The sequence below is a fragment of the Dama dama genome, chromosome 32 (genome assembly GCF_033118175.1).
Source record: "Dama dama isolate Ldn47 chromosome 32, ASM3311817v1, whole genome shotgun sequence".
Lineage (NCBI taxonomy): Eukaryota > Metazoa > Chordata > Mammalia > Artiodactyla > Cervidae > Dama > Dama dama.
This window is the reverse complement of record NC_083712.1, coordinates 14,441,038-14,465,557: the sequence shown is the minus strand read 5'-3', so window position 1 is coordinate 14,465,557 and position 24,520 is coordinate 14,441,038. Positions and strand designations below refer to the sequence as shown.

The window sequence follows — 24,520 nt, the reverse complement described above, 5'->3', positions numbered from 1 at the left end:
CTTTTCCAGTGAGTCAGTTCTTTGCATCAGGTAGCCAAAGTATCAGAGCTTCAGCATCAGTCCTTCCAATGAATATTCATGGTTGATTTCCTTTAGGATTGACTAGTTTGATTTTTCAACTTTAATTGTCCGTTTATCACTGAGGACTGGTAACCAGACCAAACATAGGTCCTGGTGTTTTCAGATACACTAGCATTGTTAAAACAGGGGTGGAATGACTCCTGGGAAGAGAATTGACCTGGTTCACTTCCCACATCCTTCCTACAAGGTGTAAAATTTCATTTTAGTCTTCTTGGGTAGTAATATAATGCCATCTCCCACCTATAGTCTATCTCAGATACTTTTTCTGAGACATGTTCAGAGACCAATATGAGCTATGAAGTATAATTCTTCTTATTTTTCCTTAATGTTTTATCTAATCCTGCTTTGCTTTAAAACATCTGCCTACTCAGAGCCTGAAAATATCCTGTGGTTTATCTAATCCACTTTTTTATTTACACTTGGGAAGATGCTATGTCTGGAGATTTCACAGTGCATTCTTATTCATACGATCATAGATACCCAGCATTTCAATGATGATGTCTCAAACATATTCCCTTCACTGTGCATATTTTAATGAAATCATACAGCTGTGCACAATCAGTTCAATCTTCCATCCTTTATTTTCTCCAGCAAATTAACTGAAACATTTCCCTTCAATTCTATAGAGTCGCTTTAAAAAATTACTTATCCTTTTGATATATGTAAAGTTTTTGGAAGAAGTAATTGTGATCTTCTTTGTCCACCTAATTATTTATGTGAATTATTATAGGTATTTGCAAGCCATGCACATCTCACCTAACTAAGTATGTGGTTATAGTCAAATCCAGTGACTTTTTCCCCCATTGCACTGGAAATTTGCTTATTTCCCACTATGGACTATAAAAAGCCCTCTTGAGGCTTCTTGGGAATTCTGTATTCGAATTACTCTTTTAAACTAGCATTTTTTTTGATTACCCCTTATAAGAGCTGCAGTGGTGGACTTGTCGAATGACATATGTACGTACTCAGAGTTCACAGCCTCATAGGGGAGACAGACATAGAAATAGATCCTTATAAAACCAGAAGTCCAAAATTGTTAAGACCAAAAGCTGCCCCAGTTCTTATAATAAAGGATTCTATATTTATTTTACAATAACAAAAGAAAAGTGCAAAGCCGAAATGTCAAAAGCTTAAAATGGAAGTTTGTTTTTAGAAACAAAGATCAGTATTTACTTTTACTGTTCATCTTGTTTAGATCCTTGAACTCTGTTTATGGGTACCAGCCTGTGGTGAAGAACTAGTGGTTTGTGACAACTGCCTCCTGTAATCACGCTGGACTCAAAAAGCCCCTTTCTAGACCACCCTAAGGTTTTCTCACCACCTAGGAATGTCTCCCCCATACAAATAGCCTCAGCTAAGCTGATCCCAAGTTCCAGTTTTATTGGAAATGTCTGGCCTCTTGTGTAGTGATATAATATGCCCAGAGCTCACATAACCACCTTGCCCTTTTATATCAGTCCTAGACTCTGAATCAAAGAATGTTGGAGCCAGAAAGGAACCATCTCCTCCAAGCTCCTCATTTTATAGAAAAGGAAACTGAGGTATCATCATGCTATTTGCTCCAGGTCACATAGTTCCAAGGATTAGAAGTTAATCCGAGATAAGGAAAAGATATTCTTGGTATTCATTCACGATAACTTTGAAGTAAATATTGGCAATGCAATGTGGCAGCAAGTCTTAACAGGGGAAATAATCTTACTCATGAGATGTTTTTTTTTCTCTTATCCAGCTTGTTATGAGAAAGTAGTACCCCAACAATTTTTTTCCTGTTATATCGGCAGAAAGTAGAACCTAATAATAGTGGGTGAAAAATAGAGATAATGGAATCTGTAACCATTTTTCATCTAGACCCATCCGTGTAACAGGATCACCAGCTCAGTTAATCCCTGGCACCCTGTGATGGTTCAGCCACTGCTCTTGACTCAGTCGTGGACCATGCTCCTTGTTCAGCTTTACATGCCAACAAAAAAATACCAGGCACATGTTCACTTTTTTCCTCTCTTCTGTCCAGCTGCTCCTTACTCTGCCTTTTAGGGTGAAAGATCTCAGCTGTACTTAAATTGACTTCTGACGTCTTTTGGTCTAGAAATGACCTCCAGAAAAAAAAAAAAAAAATCACAATAGGGAACTATGCCTATATAAATAGGAAGACTGTGATTTTGTACAGAAGCCAATTCTAAACTTAGATCCTTACAAGATGAGAACATGAGCTCGCTACCAGCTGACCCTAATGCACACACTATTTATTTCTGAGGATGGAGGAGAAAAGCTTGCTGGTCACCCATCACGACCGAGCTTTCTGGCTGCAAGGCTGTTTACTGCTGTTATCAACAGGCGATTTTACATTGGATGGATCTGTAGAGATTTCACCCAGGCTTTCATGCTTGCAAGAGAGAGCACATTTCTATTCTGTTTCTGACTAGGAAAGGTGACTCTTTTTTTGCACATTTTTGCTTTCTGTGTCACGCAGATAGTAAATACTTCTGGTGACAGCTGGGTCTCCACTTTAAAAATAGAAAAGCTACTGCCTTCCCGGCCCAGCCCCCACCCCTGCCAGCCCTGCTCCCCGTGTTTCTGCACAGAGTTCAACGTGGAGGCCCTCCTCCAGGGAGCACACAGGAATCTCTGTGAAAGCACGAAGGGAAGGAAAGAAAGTAGTTAGAAATCCAGCTGCTGACCTTGCTGCTGGCTGGAACCCTTGCCTCGTGACCCTGGCTGTCCAGGCAGAAACGCCAACCCCACTATGCCCGCAGACGGTGCTTCTGTTGAAGGGAACTGCATTAAGCAGACCCTCCCGAAAAGAAGGCTAGCGAGTGTAGAAGAATGTTCTTCTAAGCGAAAAGCTAGCTGGGGTATTCTGACCAGTCAAGGTTAGTAGAGCGGCCATTGCAAGTCTGTTGGTGTCCGAAAATAAACGATATTGTCTTTGCAAGTACTAACTTGAAGCTGTGGGTGCTTTCCAAATGTGGACTCTGACCTGGAAATGTATGGCATGGCCAAGGGCTGCACTGTGTCCTTCACCTTAGAGAGTCTGAAAAATGCCCCTGCAGACTCATTCTTAGGACTGTGTATTAAACACCTGGGTAAACTCCCTGCGTTGCTTACCTTTCTGGCTCAGCAGGTATTCCTAAGTTGGTGTGGGAGCCAGGAAAGCTGCTTTGGAGCAGGAAAAGACTATTTCCAAGCAATTAAATATGAGAATTTCAAAACATTTAAATGGAACCATAGGGTAGGAGGCTAGAAAATGAACAGAAGCACTTCCTTTAAGTGCCCTGGCATAGAGCTCTTAATTTTAATCATAAAAATATGAAAGCCATGGAGGAGAATGAGCACAGTGCCAAAAAGGAACTGTGCAAGGGGATTATTTTTTAAAAGAACAAGTGTTCACTTTTGTAAAACATCAATATGGTTGATGATAGACTTAATGTTGGAAGTGCAGATTTAGAGATAAAAATAACCCCCTATTCCCCTACAATGTAAAAGTTGCATTTACTATAGAATGGTTGGGGTCTGATGGATATTGTTTAGAAATTGTTATAAATTTGTAAAACATGCAAATGTATTTTTAAATAGGATAAAATACTGATTTCCTTAATAGACTGAGAAAGCAATCTGATTTTTTCCCCCACCCCAACTACCCAGCCCAACATACATTTCTTTTGCATTACTTTTTAACAATTTGGTGATCAATAAAGGTTAAGAACAAATTAGCATGGATTAAAAAAGCAGGTGACTACAAAGAAAACAATTTAACAAATCAACAAGCATTTATTCATCCACCAATAGACATTATTGATGTGGTAGGTATTTGGGATATGCAGTGGGCAAAATGTAGCATGTCCCACTGTCTAAGATCTTCCACTGCAGCAGTAATAAGTTCTACGAAGAAAAACAGATCAGGGAAATGAGACAGAAAGAGTACTGTCGTAGGGGTAAGATGGTCTCATAAAAGATGGTCACAGAAGAGCTCCCATATGAGGCGATTCCAGTGGAGAATAAAAGTTGGCCATAAGCCATGTGTGTGTCTCCCAGAAAGAAACCCCACAGGCAGAGGGCACAGAAGCCCAGATGTTTAGCATGGCTGAACGAGGACCGCAGGTGTAGGAAACGGGTGGAACTGGTCACACTGGTCAGAAATTCCTTGGATTTTACTCTGGGGGAGAAAGAAAGCCATTGGAATGTTTCTCACTTTACAAGGATCCTCGTGTTTTGGATAGACTGTTGGAAGCACATGGGTGGAAACACACAGACCTGTCAGGAGGCATTTGCATTAGGTCAGGCGGCCATGATGGTGGCTCGTGACTAGGGTAGTAGCCGTGGACGTTATGAGACAATAGTGGAAGCTGGATTATATTTGAATGGGCGAAGCAAAAGGACCTACCAGTGTTTGACTGTGGGGTATGAGAAACAGAAATTCAGGAATACACGAAGGCTGTTGGTCCTGGATGGTGGAGTTGCCATTTACTGATAGGAAGGAGACCTGGGAGGATCACAGGCAGAGCTCAGTCTTCGGTGTGTTCAGTTGCATGGTCTGCTTAGACAGCCAAGTGGAAAAGGTGAAGAGTCAGTTGGAAATACACATCTTGAATTTAGAGGGCAGAGCTGGTCTGAAGATACAAATTTGGGGTGATCAACATGTGGATAATATTTACATCAGTGGGACTAGAAGAGATCCTCCCAAGAATGAATGTAGATGAGGCAAGGACTGAGCTTGAGATGCAGATCCACAAAAAATAAAAGACTAAAGAGAAGTAATTTGTTTAATAATAACTGCCTCCCTGCAAAAAGCACAAGAAATAGTCAACACATATGAAGCTTTCCTTTAAACTGCTGTGCTTAAATTTAAGATCATATTATTAGTGCCAGGTGACAGAAGGGATGGTAACCCTGTCTTAAAACAATGGAGAAGCAAAAAGAATAGTTGGTTTTGAGAGAAAGGTGATGACTTTTCTTTTAGAGATGTCTTGAGATGTCAGCAAAATATCTACAGGAATGTCCAGAATTAAATTTTGTAATGTGTCACAAAAATTCATAGAAAAGGCCAGGCATAGAGGTATTGATTGAAGAGCTCTCTGTGTGGATGTGACCACTGTCTCTGAATTTTGACCGTTCCCTGTCCATTTATATCTCCTACAGATACATGTAAGAGGAATAAGATGAGCTAAAGTTTTGTTATCTTAAATAAATTACTGTATTTCCTGTATAGAAGATGCAGTGAAAAGCTCATAGGACAGACGTACAGAGGTATTTGTTTAAAATGGAATTTGGATTGTATTGTCATATTTCAAATGCGTTTAGTACAAATGTGCTAAGTACATTCGCGATCACTACAATCCTATGATGGAAACAGAGTTATCCTTCCCTTTAAAGCTGAGAAAACTGAGGCTCAAGAGTCCATCTGTGCTGGCCTCTGAGCTCAGGTCTCTGTGATGAAGTCCAGCAGGCTCTGTCCACAACAGCAATGGTCACTGGTTTTTATGAAATGTGTTAAATAGTCTTTCTCCCTTGATTTTGGATATTCACAGGAGAACTACTATCTTTACTTCGTTACAAATTTAGTCCTATTGCTTGAGACAAACTGCACCAATGCTTTCGTTTATCTGTGTGGGTGTCTTTTTTTTTTTTTTTTTTTCTGTTACGGCCCATACCCTGTATTCTTGTAAGAAAACTGAGGGCTGCTAGATCATGAGCAGGAAATCAATCAGAACAAGTGGCAGGTCCGTGCAAGTCTGCACATGTACCTAAAGTTCCCAAGGTACAGCTCGCTCTGGTGGTCTCAGATCCGGACTAGCATTTTGTTCAGGAAATAAACAACAAGGACATAATCTGAGTGGAAAGCCAAGGATGGTCTCAGTCTTTGAAGAGACTGGTTTTGGCAATATGTTACTTCCTTAATCGACCACATCCTCAAGGATCTGTGTGGCTCTATTAATCTGCTCATCAGAAAAGTACTCAGTAAGGATCAGTAAATCCCCAGTGATTTTAAAAGTATTTTATAAACCTGTGGATAGGGATGAGTTAGATGTCCTTGAGTCTGAAGCTTCGCCACATCTTTGGATCTTCTTTAAGACAAATAACATGAAATTGCATAGTTTTAAAAAGTGGCCATGGAAGTTCCAGGTTCTCAACTTCACAGTAAATCCACATCCATCACAAGGATTGTTGATTTAAGACCTGCAGTCTGTAAAGTGTATTAGCATTTTGCTCTCTGATTCATACATGAAGATGTCATTGCTTTTCATCTCTCCTTGTCATCTCCTGTTTGAGATGACCGTCCTGACATTCCTGTTTGGGACCACTGAGGAGAATCCAGTGTAACCCAAACAGAGAGAGCCCCCTGCACCGCTCCTAAATCTGCTCTCTGATGAGTCCTGCTTCCACATCTGCTGATGCGACTAGGATGGGGAGAAAGCAAAGACTTTCTGAAAAATAAAATGGTTTCATCATAACCCTGGGCAGAGATCCAAGTGTAACACTTTTATTTCATTTCAGAGCACATACTGTAAGGAGGGGGGTGGGAAATGAATTGGGAACAGTCAGTTTCCCAAAGAGCAGTGAGCAATAATAAGAGGCAATTCTGAAAAGAAATATGATTTTCCAAAAGCTGTTTTTCTTTTTGGAGGTGAAAGGTCATGTTACAAGGAGCTTAGAGCTCCATAAAATGGCTGAACAGAGCTAACACATACATGGCAAGTAACTTTTTTTTTTTTTCAATGCTGATCAAAAAAAAAAAAGATATGAGTCGGATTTACCTCAACAGTGGCTGGCTTGAAGTGCCGTGGGGAGATGGTGATTTAGGTATGTTATAGACCCTTACGGACCCGTAAATATCTGAGAACGTGAATGTTTTTGCTCTGGTAAGGTGGTTGTTTACAGAATACGACAGGCTTGCTCCCTGTAAATTATATACCAGATGCCCTGGAACCGGTGTTATTTCTAAATATAGGCACTCGCCTCCCGTGTGGCTGCAGGGAGACCGAAGCAGTGAGCATTAGATTAGCTGGTGAAAGTTACAGACTTTTTGTAAAACATTTTCACATTGAATAATTTATCCTAAGAAGCTCAACTGAACTTTTATTTTTTAAATCTTAGATACCCAATGTAAAGTCTAACAAGATTGTAGAGTTTAAAAAGTTGTAAGTGAAGATGTTTATTTTTTGTCTGGTCTTGAGAAAGCTTATAAATCTTTATACTGTAAAGCATATCTGTATTGAAAGGTAAGATATTTAATATTGAATATATCTGAATAGAAATTTGCAGTTGCTGATTTTCAGATGTTTGAAAGGGAGAAGCAGGGAGGGGTGAAGGTTTAGTTCAAAACAGAAACTGGAGCGTGATGGATCCACTGATTCTCACATGTTACCAGATTAATTATAGAAATTCATCTAAGGAATTATAAGGAAGCAGACCAGGTTGGGTTGCTTGGGAGTTAAGTAAGCAGAATTCAAAACAAAAACTTTTTTTCATTGACTCGCCAGCATGTACTATAAATTACTCCTGTAATGGATTGCTATGACTTTATTTCTCAGAGCTTACTTAGGAAAGAAAAAGATAGCAACAGTGTTGATCATTGGCTTAAATACATTTATGAATCATTCAATTGCTTTATATGGTTTATTTAATTAAGCTGATAGCACTGAAAATCATTTTGGTCAATAGATGCTGTTACTTATGGCTTGAGTTTCCCTAATTTTGGAGAAGAATTGTTCCTTTAAATTCATATTAAAAACCTCCTGAATGTATCAGTTCATATTTAACAAAGAATGCAAGGTATTATTTGTGCATTTACGTGGCAGGCATGCACTTAGCATGCTCCTTTCCAGCCTGCTCTCAATCCTGTCTCACAGGTAGTATTTTTCCTATTTTATGAGCAGATTGACCTGCAGAGAGTTTAGGTCCCCCCTAAAGGCCACCACCCTAATCTGGTATTCAAGGCCAGGCCTGCCCAGTCGCTCTGTCTTTTTCCTCCATGACCCTTCTGGGCTCCAACCTGCATCTCATCTCTCTCTTTCTCCTGGTCTCCATTTCTCTCACCTCCTCCTCCTCTAGCCCACCCCACTGCTTTTAGGCCACAAGCAGCAGGGCTCCTGGGCAGGTAAGCAGAGCTGAGTTCACCCAGGAAAATATTAGTTAACGGGGCAGCGGCTCTCAGAAGACTGGCCCCTGCCTTTCAGGCCAAGGGAGCCCTCTCCCACACCATATATTCCCAGTGGGTTTCTCACTGACCACCACCCACACTCTCCTGCAGACTGTGAGACATTTAATTCCCTTCTCATGCCAGTGGAGTTCCTATGAATAGAGATAATAGCAAATGCACATACAAAACTCTGGCTTCAGTTTTTTGTTTTTTTTTTTTTCCGTAAAGGACTTGAGGCTTGGTGATAAAAAAAAAATGGCAATGGGGACAGAAAGCTCTGTGACCATCTTGGAGGAGAATAGGGGGCTGTGATGGGTGGTAAATTCAGTAAACACTTACATTTCTTTATTTTGGCCCTGATGTGGCCTATTTTCTGAATGATGCTTTTCCATTTTTTCTGTCTTTTGTGAACAACAGCAAGCAATGCTGAATGGTCCAGAAGACTAATGAAATCATTTTGATGGATAAATTGTATGTAAAATAGGAATATCTAGTACCCCTCAGTTGTAAGTATTATTAATTTTTCTGCCCCTTACAGTCTTAATAGTTTACTAGAAAGAAATAAGTCCAAAATGAATCCAAAAGGCCATTTCTGTAGACTGTTCTGAGTGCCCACATCTGGTTAATTGCCACATTACCCAGTGACGGTGGAAGAATGGGCGGTGATAACAGATCAACCTCATATAATTCAGCATAAGTGTTCAGCGATAAAGTAAGGATAATAAAATTTATTAACCCATTATATAGGAGGGAGCATTATAAATCATTATAAATATTATAAATGAATATTTAAATTCAAACATTTATTTAAACATTGATTACTTAAAACCTTGTTAGTTTACTCCTGCTGTGTTGAATAAATGAACATAGTGGTTTTACACATAGAATCTGTTTGGAAAGTTAATAATTTGCTTATTTAAACATTCACCATGAAAACTGATATATGTTCTGAAGTCCTCCAGAGTTGTGCTCTGTAGTCAAGTTGTTTAATGATAAACAACTGCATATGATTTTGAAAGCATTGAATTTTATCTTCATAGATGGAACTTGAAACATAACTGTTCCCCCCAAAGACTTACTTATGATGATGACTTTAGCATTTTATTTTGTGAGAACATAAGGCTTCAATTCTTATAGATTATTATTTTCCTGCCAGATTTGCCCTATTAACAAATAGTTATTGGGGTACACTAATTCAATTCTGTTTTTAATATGATATGGGAGTGTTGCATCCTGGAAAGAAACAATACCCCAAAACTAATAAAAGATAACTCTTTGTTCAGTTGATAATTCAAAGAATTGGATGTTGGGCTTATTAATTTTTTGGATAAGCAGGAAATAATGCTGGGTGGAAAGGCAAAACAATGGCAATTGAGTTGTAACAATTCAGTTCTGGAATTAGAGTATGTGACTCTTTAAATGTTTTCATTTCTTCTAGAGCTTTCACTTCCTCAACTTTAAAACAGAAATAATAACGATACATACCTCAAAGAGTTGGTGCCAGGTGCGTGCACGCTCCTTTGAGTCCGACTCTTTGAGACCTCATGGACTGTAGCCTGCCAGGTTCCTCTGTCCATGGGATTCTCCAGACAAAAATACTGGAGTGGGTTGCATTTCCATGGGGTCGGAAAAGAGTTGACAACAAGAACCACCATGAGGGTTTGCTCTAACTCATAGATTTTCGTTTTCTTTCTTTTCTGGAAGGTTCCTGGGCAGATCGGTCACCACTACATGAAGCAGCCAGTCAAGGTCGTCTTCTAGCTCTGAGGACATTGTTATCACAGGTAAAATATAACATATACTTTTATAATGTAATATATTATAATACATAAGTTTATGATATAACCTATAGTTTAAAATTTGTCTCTGTTCCCTGAGCATACAGCATTCATTATCAATAGTAATCAACTCAAAAACAACAAAATTGCTTAATAACTTTTACTGGCTTTTTATTTTAACTCATATTGTTAGCCAAATCCATAGTTTCTCATTTATCTTTTGAAACGTGTTTTATAGTCTTATGTTGGTATAGTCTTATGTCTTAGTATTTCAAATTTCTCACACATTTTAAATATGCTTACATCGGTACAGTGGTATGTAGCTAATTGTAGGCTTAGTTTGGTCATAAAATATCCAAGAAAGGATAATCAGGCCAGATGCTGTAACAATGCTTTTTACATTATGATAATCTGTAGTAAGTTATGGGGGTTTGCCTATGAAAGCCACAAAACAGTCATTTTTACACCTCTCTGATATCAGACTCACCGGAGGGAAAAATAAAGCACAGAGTCCTTTTAAAGGACTCTGGCTTGGCCAGTGGGATATGAATGCACACCCAGATCCGGAAGTCCTTGCCCTGGTGCTTCTCAGAATCAGGGAGACAGGAGTTTTCTCAAAGGACTACAAGGGGAGGAAATGTTGTGTTACCCACTTTAAGTAACACTGCCCTGGGCTCCTGTCACCTGGACTCCAGGCTGGCACTTGAGGTGAACCACAGCCTGTCAGAGCTTCCTTTTACTCACCTGTGAACTGAGGTTGCAGAACAAGACACTCCTTAGGGCCTTCCAGTTCTGGGATAATCTGCTGACTATGTGGTTCGCTCATCACTTGATGAAATATACAATAAAATCTGCAAAACCATCACTAACTGCTGAGGGGCAACCCCTCTGAAAAGGTCACGCAGTTCTTGGAGAGGAGAAGAGTCTTAGGAGATTTGTAAGCGCATGTCCACAGACAGGCCAGCTAAAAGGGTCAGAGACTGTGTCCGGAGCCCTTGTGAGATGGAGCCAGGACCCTTGCAGAGGCTTCTGTCATCGGTCACCCACATAGGCAGTGGCTGGTAATCAGTTCTCCAGGTCTGGCTGCAGACTGGCCAATTTGAAACCTCTGACAGGGTGATTCAAGGGATCTTTAAAAATTGCCACTCGCTGGTAGCAAAGATTTGGGATGATATTTATTTTCTTGCCTTCATTTTAAGATTCTTCATGTCCTTCCTGGTGTTGTTATAGATCATGGTAACCTGTAAGATGTTATGGGCCTTTGGCCACAAAAATCTTCCTGTGATGGTGGTAGTATGATTGTCCGTAGAGTGAATTATCAAATATAGCAGGAAGGCAAGGAACCTTTTTCCCTAGCAACAGTTAAATATTTTAGACTGATATCACTAGTTTATTTGGAATAAAAATATTTAGGTTTTACTTAATTTTGATTGAATAATAAAATAAGACATTTTCTGTATGCTGGGCATTTTAATCATTATTGCTTTGCATGTATCATCTCATTTAATCGCACCAATATATTTAGAGGTTAGAGTAGCAATCCGAATTTAAAAAATACTGCATTATGGCACTTCAAACTCACATCTAACTGACTCTATATTGAGACTTGTTAATCCGAATTTAAAAAAATACTGCATTATGGCACTTCAAACTCACATCTAACTGACTCTGTATTGAGACTTGTTAACCACCAGCATGTAATCTAGTTGATGCGGCTCAGAGCGGGCTGCCCCAAATATGTCAAGGTGGCTCAGAATCTGTCGGACAAACCACTTAAGGCTGTGTGGGATGCAGTATGATGGTTACAACAGTTTGATTCAGGGGATCTCACAGCTGCGTGGCTCTGGGTGTTTGAACTGGTCGTGCCTGCTAATCTGAAACCCAATTTTCCTGAGATGTTCTGGTCTTTGCTATCACCTTCTAATGACAGTTACACAGGGGATTTTCCTCTGACTTTCTGCCCACGTTTCAAAATTATTGATGTCATATTTAGGGTTATAATGTCAACGCAGTGACCATAGACCATGTCACGCCATTACATGAAGCCTGCCTTGGAGATCACGTGGCCTGTGCCAGGACACTTCTGCAAGCTGGAGCCAACGTAAGTACCCTCGGAATGCATTCCCCATCCCACATGGGCTGCCTGAGAGAAGCAGGCAAAGTCCTCATTTTGCTTCTCTTGCCTTCTTAGTAGTTTTCAAAAATAGAGCAAAAAGAAAGCTCTCAAATTGCCTGTTAGCACTCCAAGCACGACTTCCAATCTTTGTAAAAGAATGTGTATTTCCAGTTTTTTAAGAAATCTCCACACTGTTTTCCATAGCGGCTGTACTAGTTTGCATTCCCACCAACAGTATGACAAAAAATAATAATAATAATAAAAATATTAAAAAAAATAAAATAAATAAAAGCTAAAAAAAAAAAGAATGTGTAGCACACTGCAGGGTATGGAGTATCCCTTAGGCTATTTCCTGCTTTTGCGATTCTAAATAACAATAGACGAACATCTTTAAGCTATAATGTTTGCTCATCTTTTGAATTTATTTTTTTAGATAAATTCTCAGAAATAGGATTTCCAATTTCAGTTGCCAACCAGCAAAGTGGCTTCATCACTATTACATTTGTACCTTTTGCCCCCTATCTACCAAGTACCTAATCATTTAATTCATTTCTGTGTATTTGATTCTAGAGTTTTTTTTCCCCCAGAATTCCACTAGTTTCATGCCCACTCCTGTGGATTATCCACCACTTCATATTTCTATTTACCCCTTAGCATTTTCAAGCTCCGCTTACGGATGTGTGTGTGAGCTTAAATAGGCTTTGTTACGTTTACTGCACACTCCTTCTCAGTTAATGTCTGTTTCCACACGTGTACCTGTTTTGAATGGCTGACAGCGAATGGCGAGTGGTTCTGTGACTCTCATCCTCAGAGCTCTGGTTTGGTTTAGGTAAACGCGATCACCATAGACGGCGTGACCCCCTTATTCAACGCATGTTCACAAGGCAGCACCAGCTGCACAGAACTGCTCCTGGAATATGGCGCCAAACCCCAGCTGGAGTCCTGCCTTCCTTCCCCTACGCATGAGGCGGCCAGCAAAGGTGACTGTGGCTGGGTGAAGTGACAAGGGGAGAAAGTCCCTTCGGCCGCAGGCATAGTGAATAAGGCTGCAGGGAGAGGCCGGGGGGCCGCTGTGTGTTGGAGGTGGGGGTTCAGGAGACTCAAGCTCACCTGTACTTTGTGTTGGCAGGTCACCACGAATGTCTGGAAATCCTGATATCCTGGGGTGTAGATGTTGACCAAGACATTCCCCATCTGGGAACCCCTCTGTATGTAGCTTGCATGTCCCAGCAGTTCCATTGCGTCCGGAAGCTTCTTTACGCTGGTAATTTTCTATACCCCATCATCCATTCTGTCTGTACACACAAGCGGTTCTTCAGCTTCGTGTTGACTTTTCTAAATAAGCTTCTTTAAAAATTACACCTTATGGATAAAAATGTTCTTATTCTAAGCATCCTCACCTATAACTCTAAAATCCATAAAAAGAAGCACATTTGTGGTAACTCCACTTGACCTCAAAACTCCAAAAGTCCTACCTATAAAAGGTCATAAAATTAAAATCCTCAAGGTTGGATATAATGGTGCCAAAGATCTCTATCTTTGTGAACAAACCTATCAAAAGAAACATTAGGGATTATAACTGCTTAGGTAACCTTGTCTTTCAAGACTTTGCCCCACTTTGTAATTTACCCAAAAAGACTTAATACCCTTTCACTTTCTTGAAATAAGCCAATTCCTTAAAGTTCAGCTTCAGCCCCTAAGAAACTATTCATAATCTTCTGAGACCATGTGGTATCTTCTACTCTAGGACTGCGAGCCCTTTTAAGATATGAATTAGATCTTTTTTTCCATCAACTCTTCCCTCTAGCTCAGTGCCTCTCATGTGACAGGTGCTCAAAATATACATAAAATGAGTAAATGGATTTCTGTAGTTTTTATTGTTTATGACACTCATTCAGACTCTGATATATGAAAGTGAAAGTGTTAGTCACTCAGTCCTGTCCGACTTTTTGTGACCCCATGGACTGTAGCCCTCCAGGCTCCTCTGTCCATGGGATTTCCCAAGCAAGAATACTGGAGTGGGTTGCTACTCCCTTCTCCAGGGGATCTTCCCGACTCAGGGATGGAACTTGGGTCTTGCACACTGCAGGCAGATTCTTTACCATCTGAGCCACCAGGGAAGTCATGTATATTTTTAGTAATCCTATTATGTGTTACTCACTTCATCTTGGCTAAATTATAGACTTCTTCAAGCAGAGTCTGCATCCACTATTTCTTTCTCTTTATACCTAGTAAGAGTCTTAAACATGAGTTCTGCTAATAATGGCTGGCAGATTGTTATTTTCTGGCACTGTTCACCCATAAATTTGTATAACCAGAAGAATTTATTCTTTACAACCTTCTTTATTTTGCTTGCAATGTTGTTCTCTTCCCAATATTTTATATTGGGCAAAAAAAAAAAAAAAAAAAAGAAGCTGAAGCAGTATTGTTAGTAATTGTGGATTGGTTGTTATTTGCAGGCTCTGATCTCCCATAAAACTGGTGTAACCAATGAAATTTATGCTTTCTCTGTGGAGACTTTGTTATGGAATATAATTTTTTCACTAAATCTTTTATATTCGATTTTAAAATATTGAAAACAAATACATTTACTGAAACTTGAGAGTATCAGGAGGGCCATAGAGGGACTCATGAAATGTGCTGCTTCTTATAAACATCATCGGTTTTATTGATGGTGTCAGAAAGCAGAGCTGAGAAGGACTTAATGGATTTTTGTTAACAGGCCTGTCTTGGTGTTATAACTTTTTATGTATTGGAAAATGGGATCATTATTCTTTACAATATTAAACAGCACATATTCATTGCACGTGTGTCAAATGACCACCATGTGCCAGGGGTTTGCACCAAGATAAAATAACTGTGTAATAGGTAATTTAACATGTAAGGATATTTTAATATAAGCATTTAAAAAACTTACTTTGCATGCAGAAATATAATGTGCTCTTCTATTTAAAAGGCTCAGCGCCTTTATATACTTATTGAATTAAACTGTCTGAGTGAGAGGGGGACAAATCTGTATACATTTTACCCAAAGAGCTCACATATCTACAGTCATAAGTTTTCCAAGAAACCAAACAGCTCTACTGCCTTAAAATAAATGAAAAGAATAAGAACAATAAGCTCTTAAATAATCCTAAGAATGATCCATTGTGAGAAAAATGATTATGTCAACCTAATTGTGCACTGTAAATACTAGTTAATATGATTACTTTGGGAATTGTGTAAAATTAAAAAAAAAATAATTATGAGATTTTTCAAGCATAGAGGAAAATATTAGAGGACCTAAGGGAAGTGTGAACTCTCCACCCAGGTGTATTGCATTTTAAGATTTAATACATGTATGTATGAAGCATATTTATGAGATCTGCATGTGCATATATATTGCATACAAAGAAGTAGCTCATCGTAGAGAATTGAGGTCCTCTTTGTGGCTGACACATCTGCCTCCACTTGCTGAGGCAGGTGATTCTTCTCACAAACCATCATTCCTCATTTCCGTGTAGGCGCTGATGTACAAAAAGGCAAATATTGGGATACTCCATTACACGCTGCTGCTCAACAGTCCTGTACGGAAATTGTAAACTTACTGCTAGAATTTGGAGCAGACATCAATGCCAAAAACACAGATCTTCTGAGACCTGTCGATGTGGCGACTTCTAATAGTTTGGTGGAAAGATTATTGCTTCAGCATGAAGGTAAGAAGAATCTACGAGGGCATTAAAAACATTTTGAAGGGCTTGAAATAGATGAAATTAGAAGACTTTTTGTTGGCATGTAAAATAACAGTGGCATAACATTTGGAATATTTGTTGAAAGAAGATAACTTTTTAACTGGGTTGCATCCATAAAGAAGGTATCATGAGGATTTTTTCTTTGTTCTCATCTTCCCTAAATTCTGTATTCCTTAAGTTAAATATATTATTTTTTGACAGTAAACAATATGTTGATTCTGTTTAAATATATATTTCTTAATATATATCTTGAAATATGCCCCATTTTATAAGGATATGCATCATCTACAGGGTGTTATAGAAACATAATCATGAAGTATTTTTGTTCTGAAACGGAAATTCTAAAGCCTGGTCTAGACACTAGAGTAAAATTTGCTTCGGCTTAAATAGTTAACCTAATTTGAGAAAAATAATTTTTTTTAAATTCCCCCTTTAGTGCATAACACTTCTTGGAGCTGTTGATTTATATGTCCTTCATAAAGCAGGAGATTTATGTCTCCTTCAAAAAGCAAAAAGCCTTGTTTATGAGGCTTTATAAACAACAATAATTTCATAAGCCCAAAGATTAAAGTATTTTAAAGAACATGCATGGATTATATCTCAATTATAATAAAGTCTTACAAATAAAAGCAATACATATGCTTATATAAATTTCCCTATGTTAATGAGTTTCCCAGGTGATGTAGTGGTAAAGTATATGCTTACATTGCTGTGTTCGGTCCCTGGGTTGTGAAGATCCCCTGGAGGAGGAAATGGCAACCCACTCCAGTGTTCTTGCCTGGAAATTCCATGGACAGAGGAACTTGGCGAGCTACAGTCCATGGGGTCGCAAAGAGTCAGACAAGACTGAGCATGTACAACACACGATGGTCATACTGCCCTAATTTATTGCAAAGCTCTGTCGGTTTTTTGTGTGGTTTGATTTCATGTGTCTTACAACCCAGAAAAATCCATTTTGATTTTAATGAACAAATACTTGCACGTTTCTTACAGCCACCCCAAGCTCTCTATGCCAGCTCTGCAGACTCTGTATCAGAAACTACATCGGTAGACCAAGGTTACACCTTATCCCACAGCTCCAGCTGCCAACGTTGTTGCAGAATTTCTTACAGTATCGATAAGGGAGTAAAATAATTCTAAACGTCTGAAAATCAGAAATTTCTATTTCATCTGCATAGTGTATATTTCATATTAAAACGTGTTAAAGAGATGGTAGAGATATGAGAACACCCAGGAAGAAGTGAAATAGCAATTTTAGTTAAAGTGTACTAGTTCATAGTCTGTTTTATGCATTTTTACTGTTTTTGGACTACAATATGTTTAAAGTATCTATGTGAACCCTTACTAAAAGTATTCATATATTTTTGAAGGTCTATATTCTTCAATTAATGTTTATGCTTTTAAGTTTTGGCCTCTGTAATTGATTATTTCTGTATTGTTGATATTAATACAAAATATGAGTATGGTTTAGAAAAGAGCAGCTCATATATTTTTTTTTTTTGAAATAAACATGACTGTCATTCAGGAAACCCACTATGTTAATTGTTTACTTATCATTATAATGATCAATTGAGTAAAGAAAAGACAAATTGCCCCTTTCCTGCAAAGGTCCCAGCGATCACTTCACTGCCTTAGGTAAACCTGTTTCAGAAGCTGGCAGGACTAGAATGATCACTACAGCTCTCTAACCCTGAGAAGTCTGGAGCATCACACACCTGCTCAGTGTATTTGAAGACCCTTTCCTACTCATGAGTGGTCTCTCAGGGTCTCTCTTCTGTGCTTTTACATGTATCACCCCAGCCTCCTCCATTCAGAGGCTGCCAGGAGCTGGTGAGACTTGGACCAGGAAAATGAACTTCATATCTAGTTGATAAAGAGGCCCTGGGTCACACTCTAGGAATCAGGGGGGCCCAAGGCTGTAGAAAGTGGAAGATAACAAGTGCCTTAAAATGTGGGGTTTTCAAAAAAAAGGAAAAAGGGTATTACTTAGCAAACATAGAAACCTTAGGAAATGTCCCCATCTGTGGACCTTCATTGTGGTGTTTCTAATTCTTCCGGCCTCAGCATAGACTATACTGTAAAGGGATGCTGTACATAAGAAGGTTTCCTCTGTGGGGGTTTATTCTCTTCTGCTTAATGTATTTGACTGCAATATAAAAAGTAATTTAAAAAATAAAATTAAACATTTAAAAAAACCTCTCTGTGTCTACTTTGTAGTTTAAACTATTTGAATTTATAAGATAATAAGATACTTATAACACTGTGTAAAGTAGAAGAAAATACTTGGATGAGTCCTATAAATTTATCAAATTTTGATAAAGCATTTTGATAGCCAGGGGCTTTTCCTTTTTACTTAATTCTTGACTGACTGCCAGAGACCTATGGGAAATAAACTATTATTGTATATAACCCCAAAGTCATTAAGACTACATTTTTTAAGAATCATTCTAGATTTTCAAAAGTCAAAATAAGGTTGTGGCATGTTTGTTTAAAAAAATGTCTTCTATGTGGCTAGAGACTTTTAAATTTGTCTGTTTTACAAAATATCTCAGTTTAATAAATTTGTAATAGCCTCAGAATAATATGCATTTAACCTTTTTTATTATAGAATAACCCTATTAAACATAATCACATATTAAAATTGCTTTTCAGTAAAACAGTGTCTACTAGTATTTTTCCTGAGCAAGAAGTCATCTTAGGGTACAAGGCATCCCTCTTAATTGGTCTTATGTCAGTAAGAGAAGCAAATATCAAATATTAAAATAAAAATTGACACCTGGAAAGTTTTAGAGTGCTGGTACCTTGTATATTAGCTTGAGTATGATTATCGTATCAAAGAACTGTTCTAATTTAAACATATCATATGTATGTTACTATATTAAAGTGTGATGTTTATCCCTGGAATAAACCAGTTTTTTTTTCTGTTCTAATTAGTATTTGATTTTATAATGGAAGGTAATGGATAATATGATTCAATTGTCCTAGTCTTATTTACCACTGGTTTTCAAATCATTGTATCAGGAGCAGTAAGTATAGCATAATGCCAACTGACACCGTGAAGTTCCTCTAATCAAAATCTTTTTACATATATGTGTAAAGGTCCAAGGACAAAATTCTACAAAGGCAAAATAAAAAAATACTACAGATAGTCCTATACCATACTTAGTATGGGGTTGCCTCCTGATCAACCCATCATAAGTTGAAAATATCATATGTTGAAAATGCATTTAATACACCTCCTCACGGAGCATCAGCGCTCAGCTTGGCCCACCTTAAATGTGCTCAGATCACGTGCATTAGCCTACAGTTGGGCAAAATCATCAAACACGAAACCTAGTTTATAATAAAGCGTTGATGATCCCATGCAGTTGACCGAATATTGTACTGCCAGTGAAAAGCAGGCAGTTGTCTGGGTCTAGGACGGCGACACGTGTATCAGCTGCTCGGCTCTGTGGTCAGGGGACTGCCTGGGAGCGGCGGGTCCTGCCCAGCATCGAGAAATCTGGTGGGACAGGCGACCACTGGCCTGGGACAGAGACCCAAATGCAACCCTCAAAGTATGATTTCTACCGAAAGGCACATGCTTTTCAGGCCATCCTAAAGTCGAGAAACCAGTAGGTTGGGGACCATCTGTGTTTGACATGAGATTAACGACATATGGTGAAATAAATGCTGGAGTAATGCGCTGTGCTGAACACATTTATTTTTGTAGGAAAAAATACTTAATGTCTATTATTGTTGTAACCACAGAGTACAGATGTTCAGAAAACAGTAAATAGAAACATAGTGTGAAAGGATGGCCTCTTCTGAAAAGGTCTAAGAGTATCCACTGTGTTTCCTTAGACAGCCCTGAACCCAGGTGACTGGTTCTCCATTTACCACCAACAATTTAAACAAATGATCCACTCCCTTGGTTATTCCCACCTTTTTACTCTAAGTTCTCTACTTTCTTATTTATAATTGGTTTAAGGTTTGCCCTCTCTCTTAAAAGCCTTAACAATCATTCTCAGTCTTTTTTGGGGAGCAAATTTTGTTCAGAAAATTCAGGCCTTGTTACCTCTCTATCTGCTCTAGGGCTTCAACAAAAAAAAGGGGTGCCCTTCGAGGAATATAAATGACCTAAATATATAAAATGAAACATCCACTGGAATCGCTAAGTGAAGTGGATTAGGTCCGCCTGCTAGAAACAGGAGAGTTTAGTGTTTCTGAGTCCCAACACAAATGGGTCATGCCAGCGATTCACCCCTCAGACCATGAAGGTTCCCAAAGGCTCGAGGAGAGGAAGGCTGTGCTTCAGGGGGGCACAGGCCCTGGTAACAACCAGAAGAGGCTTTGCTGGATGCGGGGTGGGAGACGCAATGAGTCAGGATGTTTGCTTTCGGGACAGCTCCATCACAGGAAGACCGTTTTCCCCCCTCAGGGCTTCCCTGATAGCTCAGTGGGTAAAGAATCTGCCTGCAAGGCAGGAGACCCAGGTTCAATTCCTGGGTCGGGAAGATCCACCTCCCCGGCTCATCCCTTGTCAAAATCTTGCCTCATCAGGGTGAGGCGTGCAGGCAGATAATCTATGAAACGTGCAGAAGGAGGAACAGGGTTTCTTCCCCAGGGGGGAGCTGAGGCTGGGCTGGAGGACAGGGCGACGTGGTACCAGCATCCTGCTCTAGACCAAGGAATAAAGGCGTGCAGAAAACCCTGCTTCTGATCCTTCTGCACCAGAGACAAGACGGAACTAACACCCTACACCAGGGATTTTTTTTAAAGAGTTTGGGTTTGTTTGTTGTTTTTTTTTTTTGGCAGAGGAGAATGGTGACTCCATCTCTCCATATCATTCATTCTTGTGCCCAAGGCAGGATTCTTAGCTTGTCCCTTCCTCAAAAGGGACAAGCTAGCATTTGGGACTTGACACCATCTCTCAGACCCTGGACTTCAGGGAACCCAGGACTACTGAGAGTGAAGGCAGTTCCGTCTGGGGCCAGGATTCAGGCTTCCAATAGCTGCCCCTCATACTGCCAACCCCCCCTCCCCCATTATAAGGAGGAGGAGGGGTTCCGTCATCACTGGTCCCCTTCCCCCAGGGCAGTGACTGACCCACAGAACATGGGGGATGGGCCTCAGCTCTGGATCTGTCCAGTCTGGACCTAGCACCGCCCAGAGGGTAAGTTAAACACAAACACACACAGTTCTACACTTCCCAAGGACAAATATTAATTCTCAGGGACAGGACAATTCAAAAACAATTCAAAGGAGGAACAGAAGCATTCTCCTAACTAGCTCATAATTTTTAAGGCCTCCCTCTCAAAGTGAAGTCAGCATTTTACATTTTTATGTTTCAAATTATTATGCAGATCCATATCCATTATGTACAGGAAGGCATAAGGCCTTAGGCACTAAATGACTTTGAAAAGAAGGACTCAATTTGATGGTCTCAGTCTGGGGGAAGGGAAGCAGTAATTTTGGACTCTGTTATAGTCTCCTTAAAAAAAAAAAACAAAAACCTGAAGGTATTAAAAGGAACCTCACAAACTTCTTGAGTTGTGCATGGGAGGAAAATTACATGGTCAACCCAGCCACATATGCCAACTTTAGGAACATTGGGTTCGACCCTGTTCCAGGGTCCCACACTCAGAGCATCCCATGCTTGGCTTAATGGTCATCTTGAAATGCTTAATTTTTCAACAGTGGGCCCCACAGTTTTATTCCGATTCTGTTCCGATTCTGCTGTGACACTATAAATACTCCAGTGACTAACATCCATGTGGAGACACGTTTTCATCTTTGGGTGATGTTGCAGTCCGAGCACGGATTGGAAAGGAATTTTTAGACACAGAATGTTGCAGAAAGGAATGAGTTTAAGAACCAAAGAGCAGAGATAATGTGGGTGCTGTGAGCACAGCTGGCCGACCTCCCGGTTGATGCTTTTCACAGGCTAGCAGCCAAATTTTATAGCCTCAAGACAGAGAATATTCCTGCTGGAAGGGTGGCATTAGGTGACTGGTTAAGGGGCCACGGTGGGCATTTTTACCTAATTTGAGGTCAGGAAGCTGGCTGGTAAGGATCAGGGGGTGTTGGCAGCAGTTACAATGGGGCTCAGTCAGTTCCAGGGGTGACCTTGGCTCTGGGCTCCACGTCTGAGGCCTTGGTGCAAGGCCTCGCACCTGTGACCTGGGGATAGGACTCCACAGGTAAGTCACGTGGAGCTTTCTCAGGTAATTCTTGTCCCATTAAAAGAACCAGAGGGATAACCTGAGGTGCTTTTTCAAATGTCACTTCAATATGGACACAGTCCAGGTTGGAGGGCTCAGGAGGAGAATCAAGAGATCCTTCTGTATGACTCGGGAGACGGAGACTTCCCCTCCCTGTGGGGAGAAGCAGATGGGGTGCAGTGGGGGACTGGTTACGCCCAGAATAGCACAGGTGGCCCTGGCTGAGCAGAACACAGTCGGTTCCCACTGTCTGGGCCCCGTCGCCTTCACAGTGGAAGAGAGGTGTGGTGTAGAGAAATCAAAACTGAGACCACAGCTTGAAAATCCCCCCAGACCAAATTCCCACTGTCACTTAACTAAAACCTAAGCTACGCACACCCTGCTGTATACATTAACTCATCTCTAGATTACTTATTATACCTAATACAATGCAAATGCTGTGTAAATAGTTGCTGGCAGGAGGAAAATTCAAGTTTTGCCTTTCCGAACTTTCTGGAATTGTGTTTTCTAACATTTTTCTATCTGAGCCAGGTTAAATCCACAGTTATGGAAGCCATGGGTCCGAGGGCTGACTGCACTCAAACACACTTTGTAAACTGCACTATAATTGCTGAAAGTCAGCTTCTAAGCTCCTTCTGCTGCAACTCTGACAAGTTTGCTTCTTGATCAAGAAAATACTCATATCAAGTAAGCTCTGTGAATTTTCTTTTGACATGTGAGAGGTCAACAACAGTTATTGACTTAGCTGTTTGGCTTATGTGGGAAGTTGGCTGGGACTTGGAGGATGACTGCAGGTTTCTGAACTTCATCAGGAGGTAACTTCAGTCACAGCTGCTTTTCTGTTTGAGGGCTCTTTACTGGAATAAACCGCCACAGTCCCTAACAACTGTTATCCTGCTATTGATCTGATACTTTCTCTCCTCTGTAACAATCTGCAAGAACCACAGAAAGTGGCTTGCTTTCTTCAGCAGGAGCAGTAGGGCAAGTTCATCATCCTGCTTTAGGTCAAATCAATTTTCTGGCTTTCTGCCACAAGATCAGCAGAAGTTTTTGAGTATCTTAACATCCCCCAGGACATCCGGCTGGCCCACTTTATTCGTGATACCATGGATCTGATGAATAGGAGTAGCAGGTTCTTCAGCTGCCTTCGTGAGATGGAGATGAGTCCGTGGTAGAGGGAGACCACACTCCAGGCATCGTTCATCGGGGAAACAGAAGTAGCTTCATGAATTCAACAATAACTTAACATCAAGAAATGGTTAAATGGATCATGAAGAGCTAAACAATTAAAATGAGATGATTAAATTAACAGAGATAGACCTCTAGTTATTGCTGCTGTTCATTGCTCAGTCATATCACGACTCTTTGGACTCCATGGACGGCAGCACGCCAGGCTTTCCTGTCCTTCACCGCCTCCCGGAGCTTGTTCAAACTCATGTCCATTGAGTCGGTGATGCCACCCAACCATCTCGTCCTCTGTTGTCGCCAGACCTCTAGTGCAAGAGGGAGGGCAAAGGAAAGGAGCAGGACTTCTGAGTGGAGAAAGAAATGGCAGCCCACTCCAGTGTTCTTGCCTGGAGAATCCCAGGGACGGGGGAGCCTAGTGGGCTGCCGTCTATGGGGTCGCACAGACAGGTCGGACACGACTGAAGCGGCTTAGCAGCAGCAGCAGCAGCAGTTCTGAGAGCCTTGAACTTGGAGGGAAAGCCCTAGAGACTGGCTTTTTGAAGGGGCAGAGAACACAGCGGGTGCTGATTCCTGAGGAACTTCGAGCAGGGATCTGAGTGTAGAATATGGGGCTCAGACTTCTGAGCGTCAGCCCTTCTCAGTGGTCACTGAAACCTGTAAGAGACTACGATGAAACCTGCTCCAGGAGTGGGGACAGAAACTGCAAACTGACCCCAGCTGCCGCTGCCTAGGGAAGCTTTGTTGCCCTGGTGACCTTCATCCAAACAGCCTTGCTCCCTTCCTCTGGCCTCCAGGTCTCTCTCTCTCTCTCTAGTTCCCCCTAGTGGTAGAATTTAATACAGCTCAGCAAAGGAAACACTACATTCAGTTCAGTTGTCACTCAGTCGTCTGACTCTTTGCGACCCCATGGACTGCAGCACTCCAGGCCTCCCTGTCCATCACCAACTCCCAGACTTTGCTCAAACCCATGTCCATTGAGTCAGGGATGCCATCCAACCATCTCATCCTCTGTTATCCCCTTCTCCTCTCGCCTTCAATCCCTCCCAGCATCAGGGTCTTTTCCAGTGAGTCAGCTCTTCGCATGAGGTGGCCAAAGTATTGGAGTTTCAACTTCAGCATCAGTCCTTCCAATGGATATTCAGGACTGATCTCCTTTAGGATGGGCTGGTTGGATCTGCTTGCAGTCCAAGGGACTCTCAAGAGTCTTCTCCAACACCACAGTTCAAAAGCATCAATTCTCCGGTGCTCAGTTTTTTTTATAGTCCAACTCTCACATCCATACATGA

At 40.5% G+C, this 24,520-nt stretch overlaps 1 protein-coding gene across 2 annotated transcripts in view; it reads left to right on the top strand.

Moving 5' to 3' along the window:
- The window catches only part of ASB5 (ankyrin repeat and SOCS box containing 5), a 39,011-nt gene extending 21,632 nt beyond the window's left edge, over positions 1-17,379 (top strand). Inside the window, exons 1-7 of one of the 2 annotated variants that reach the window (XM_061134622.1) lie at positions 9,712-9,821; positions 9,923-10,002; positions 11,990-12,097; positions 12,942-13,092; positions 13,242-13,376; positions 15,616-15,807; positions 16,837-17,379. In XM_061134622.1, coding sequence (XP_060990605.1) covers positions 9,794-9,821; positions 9,923-10,002; positions 11,990-12,097; positions 12,942-13,092; positions 13,242-13,376; positions 15,616-15,807; positions 16,837-16,964 — 822 coding nt within the window. In that variant the 5' untranslated portion in view covers positions 9,712-9,793 and the 3' untranslated portion in view covers positions 16,965-17,379. Of the gene's footprint in view, positions 1-9,711; positions 9,822-9,922; positions 10,003-11,989; positions 12,098-12,941; positions 13,093-13,241; positions 13,377-15,615; positions 15,808-16,836 lie in introns of those variants that run through there. The other variant, XM_061134623.1, reaches the window with a different exon arrangement.
- The last annotated feature ends 7,141 nt before the right edge of the window (positions 17,380-24,520 follow it).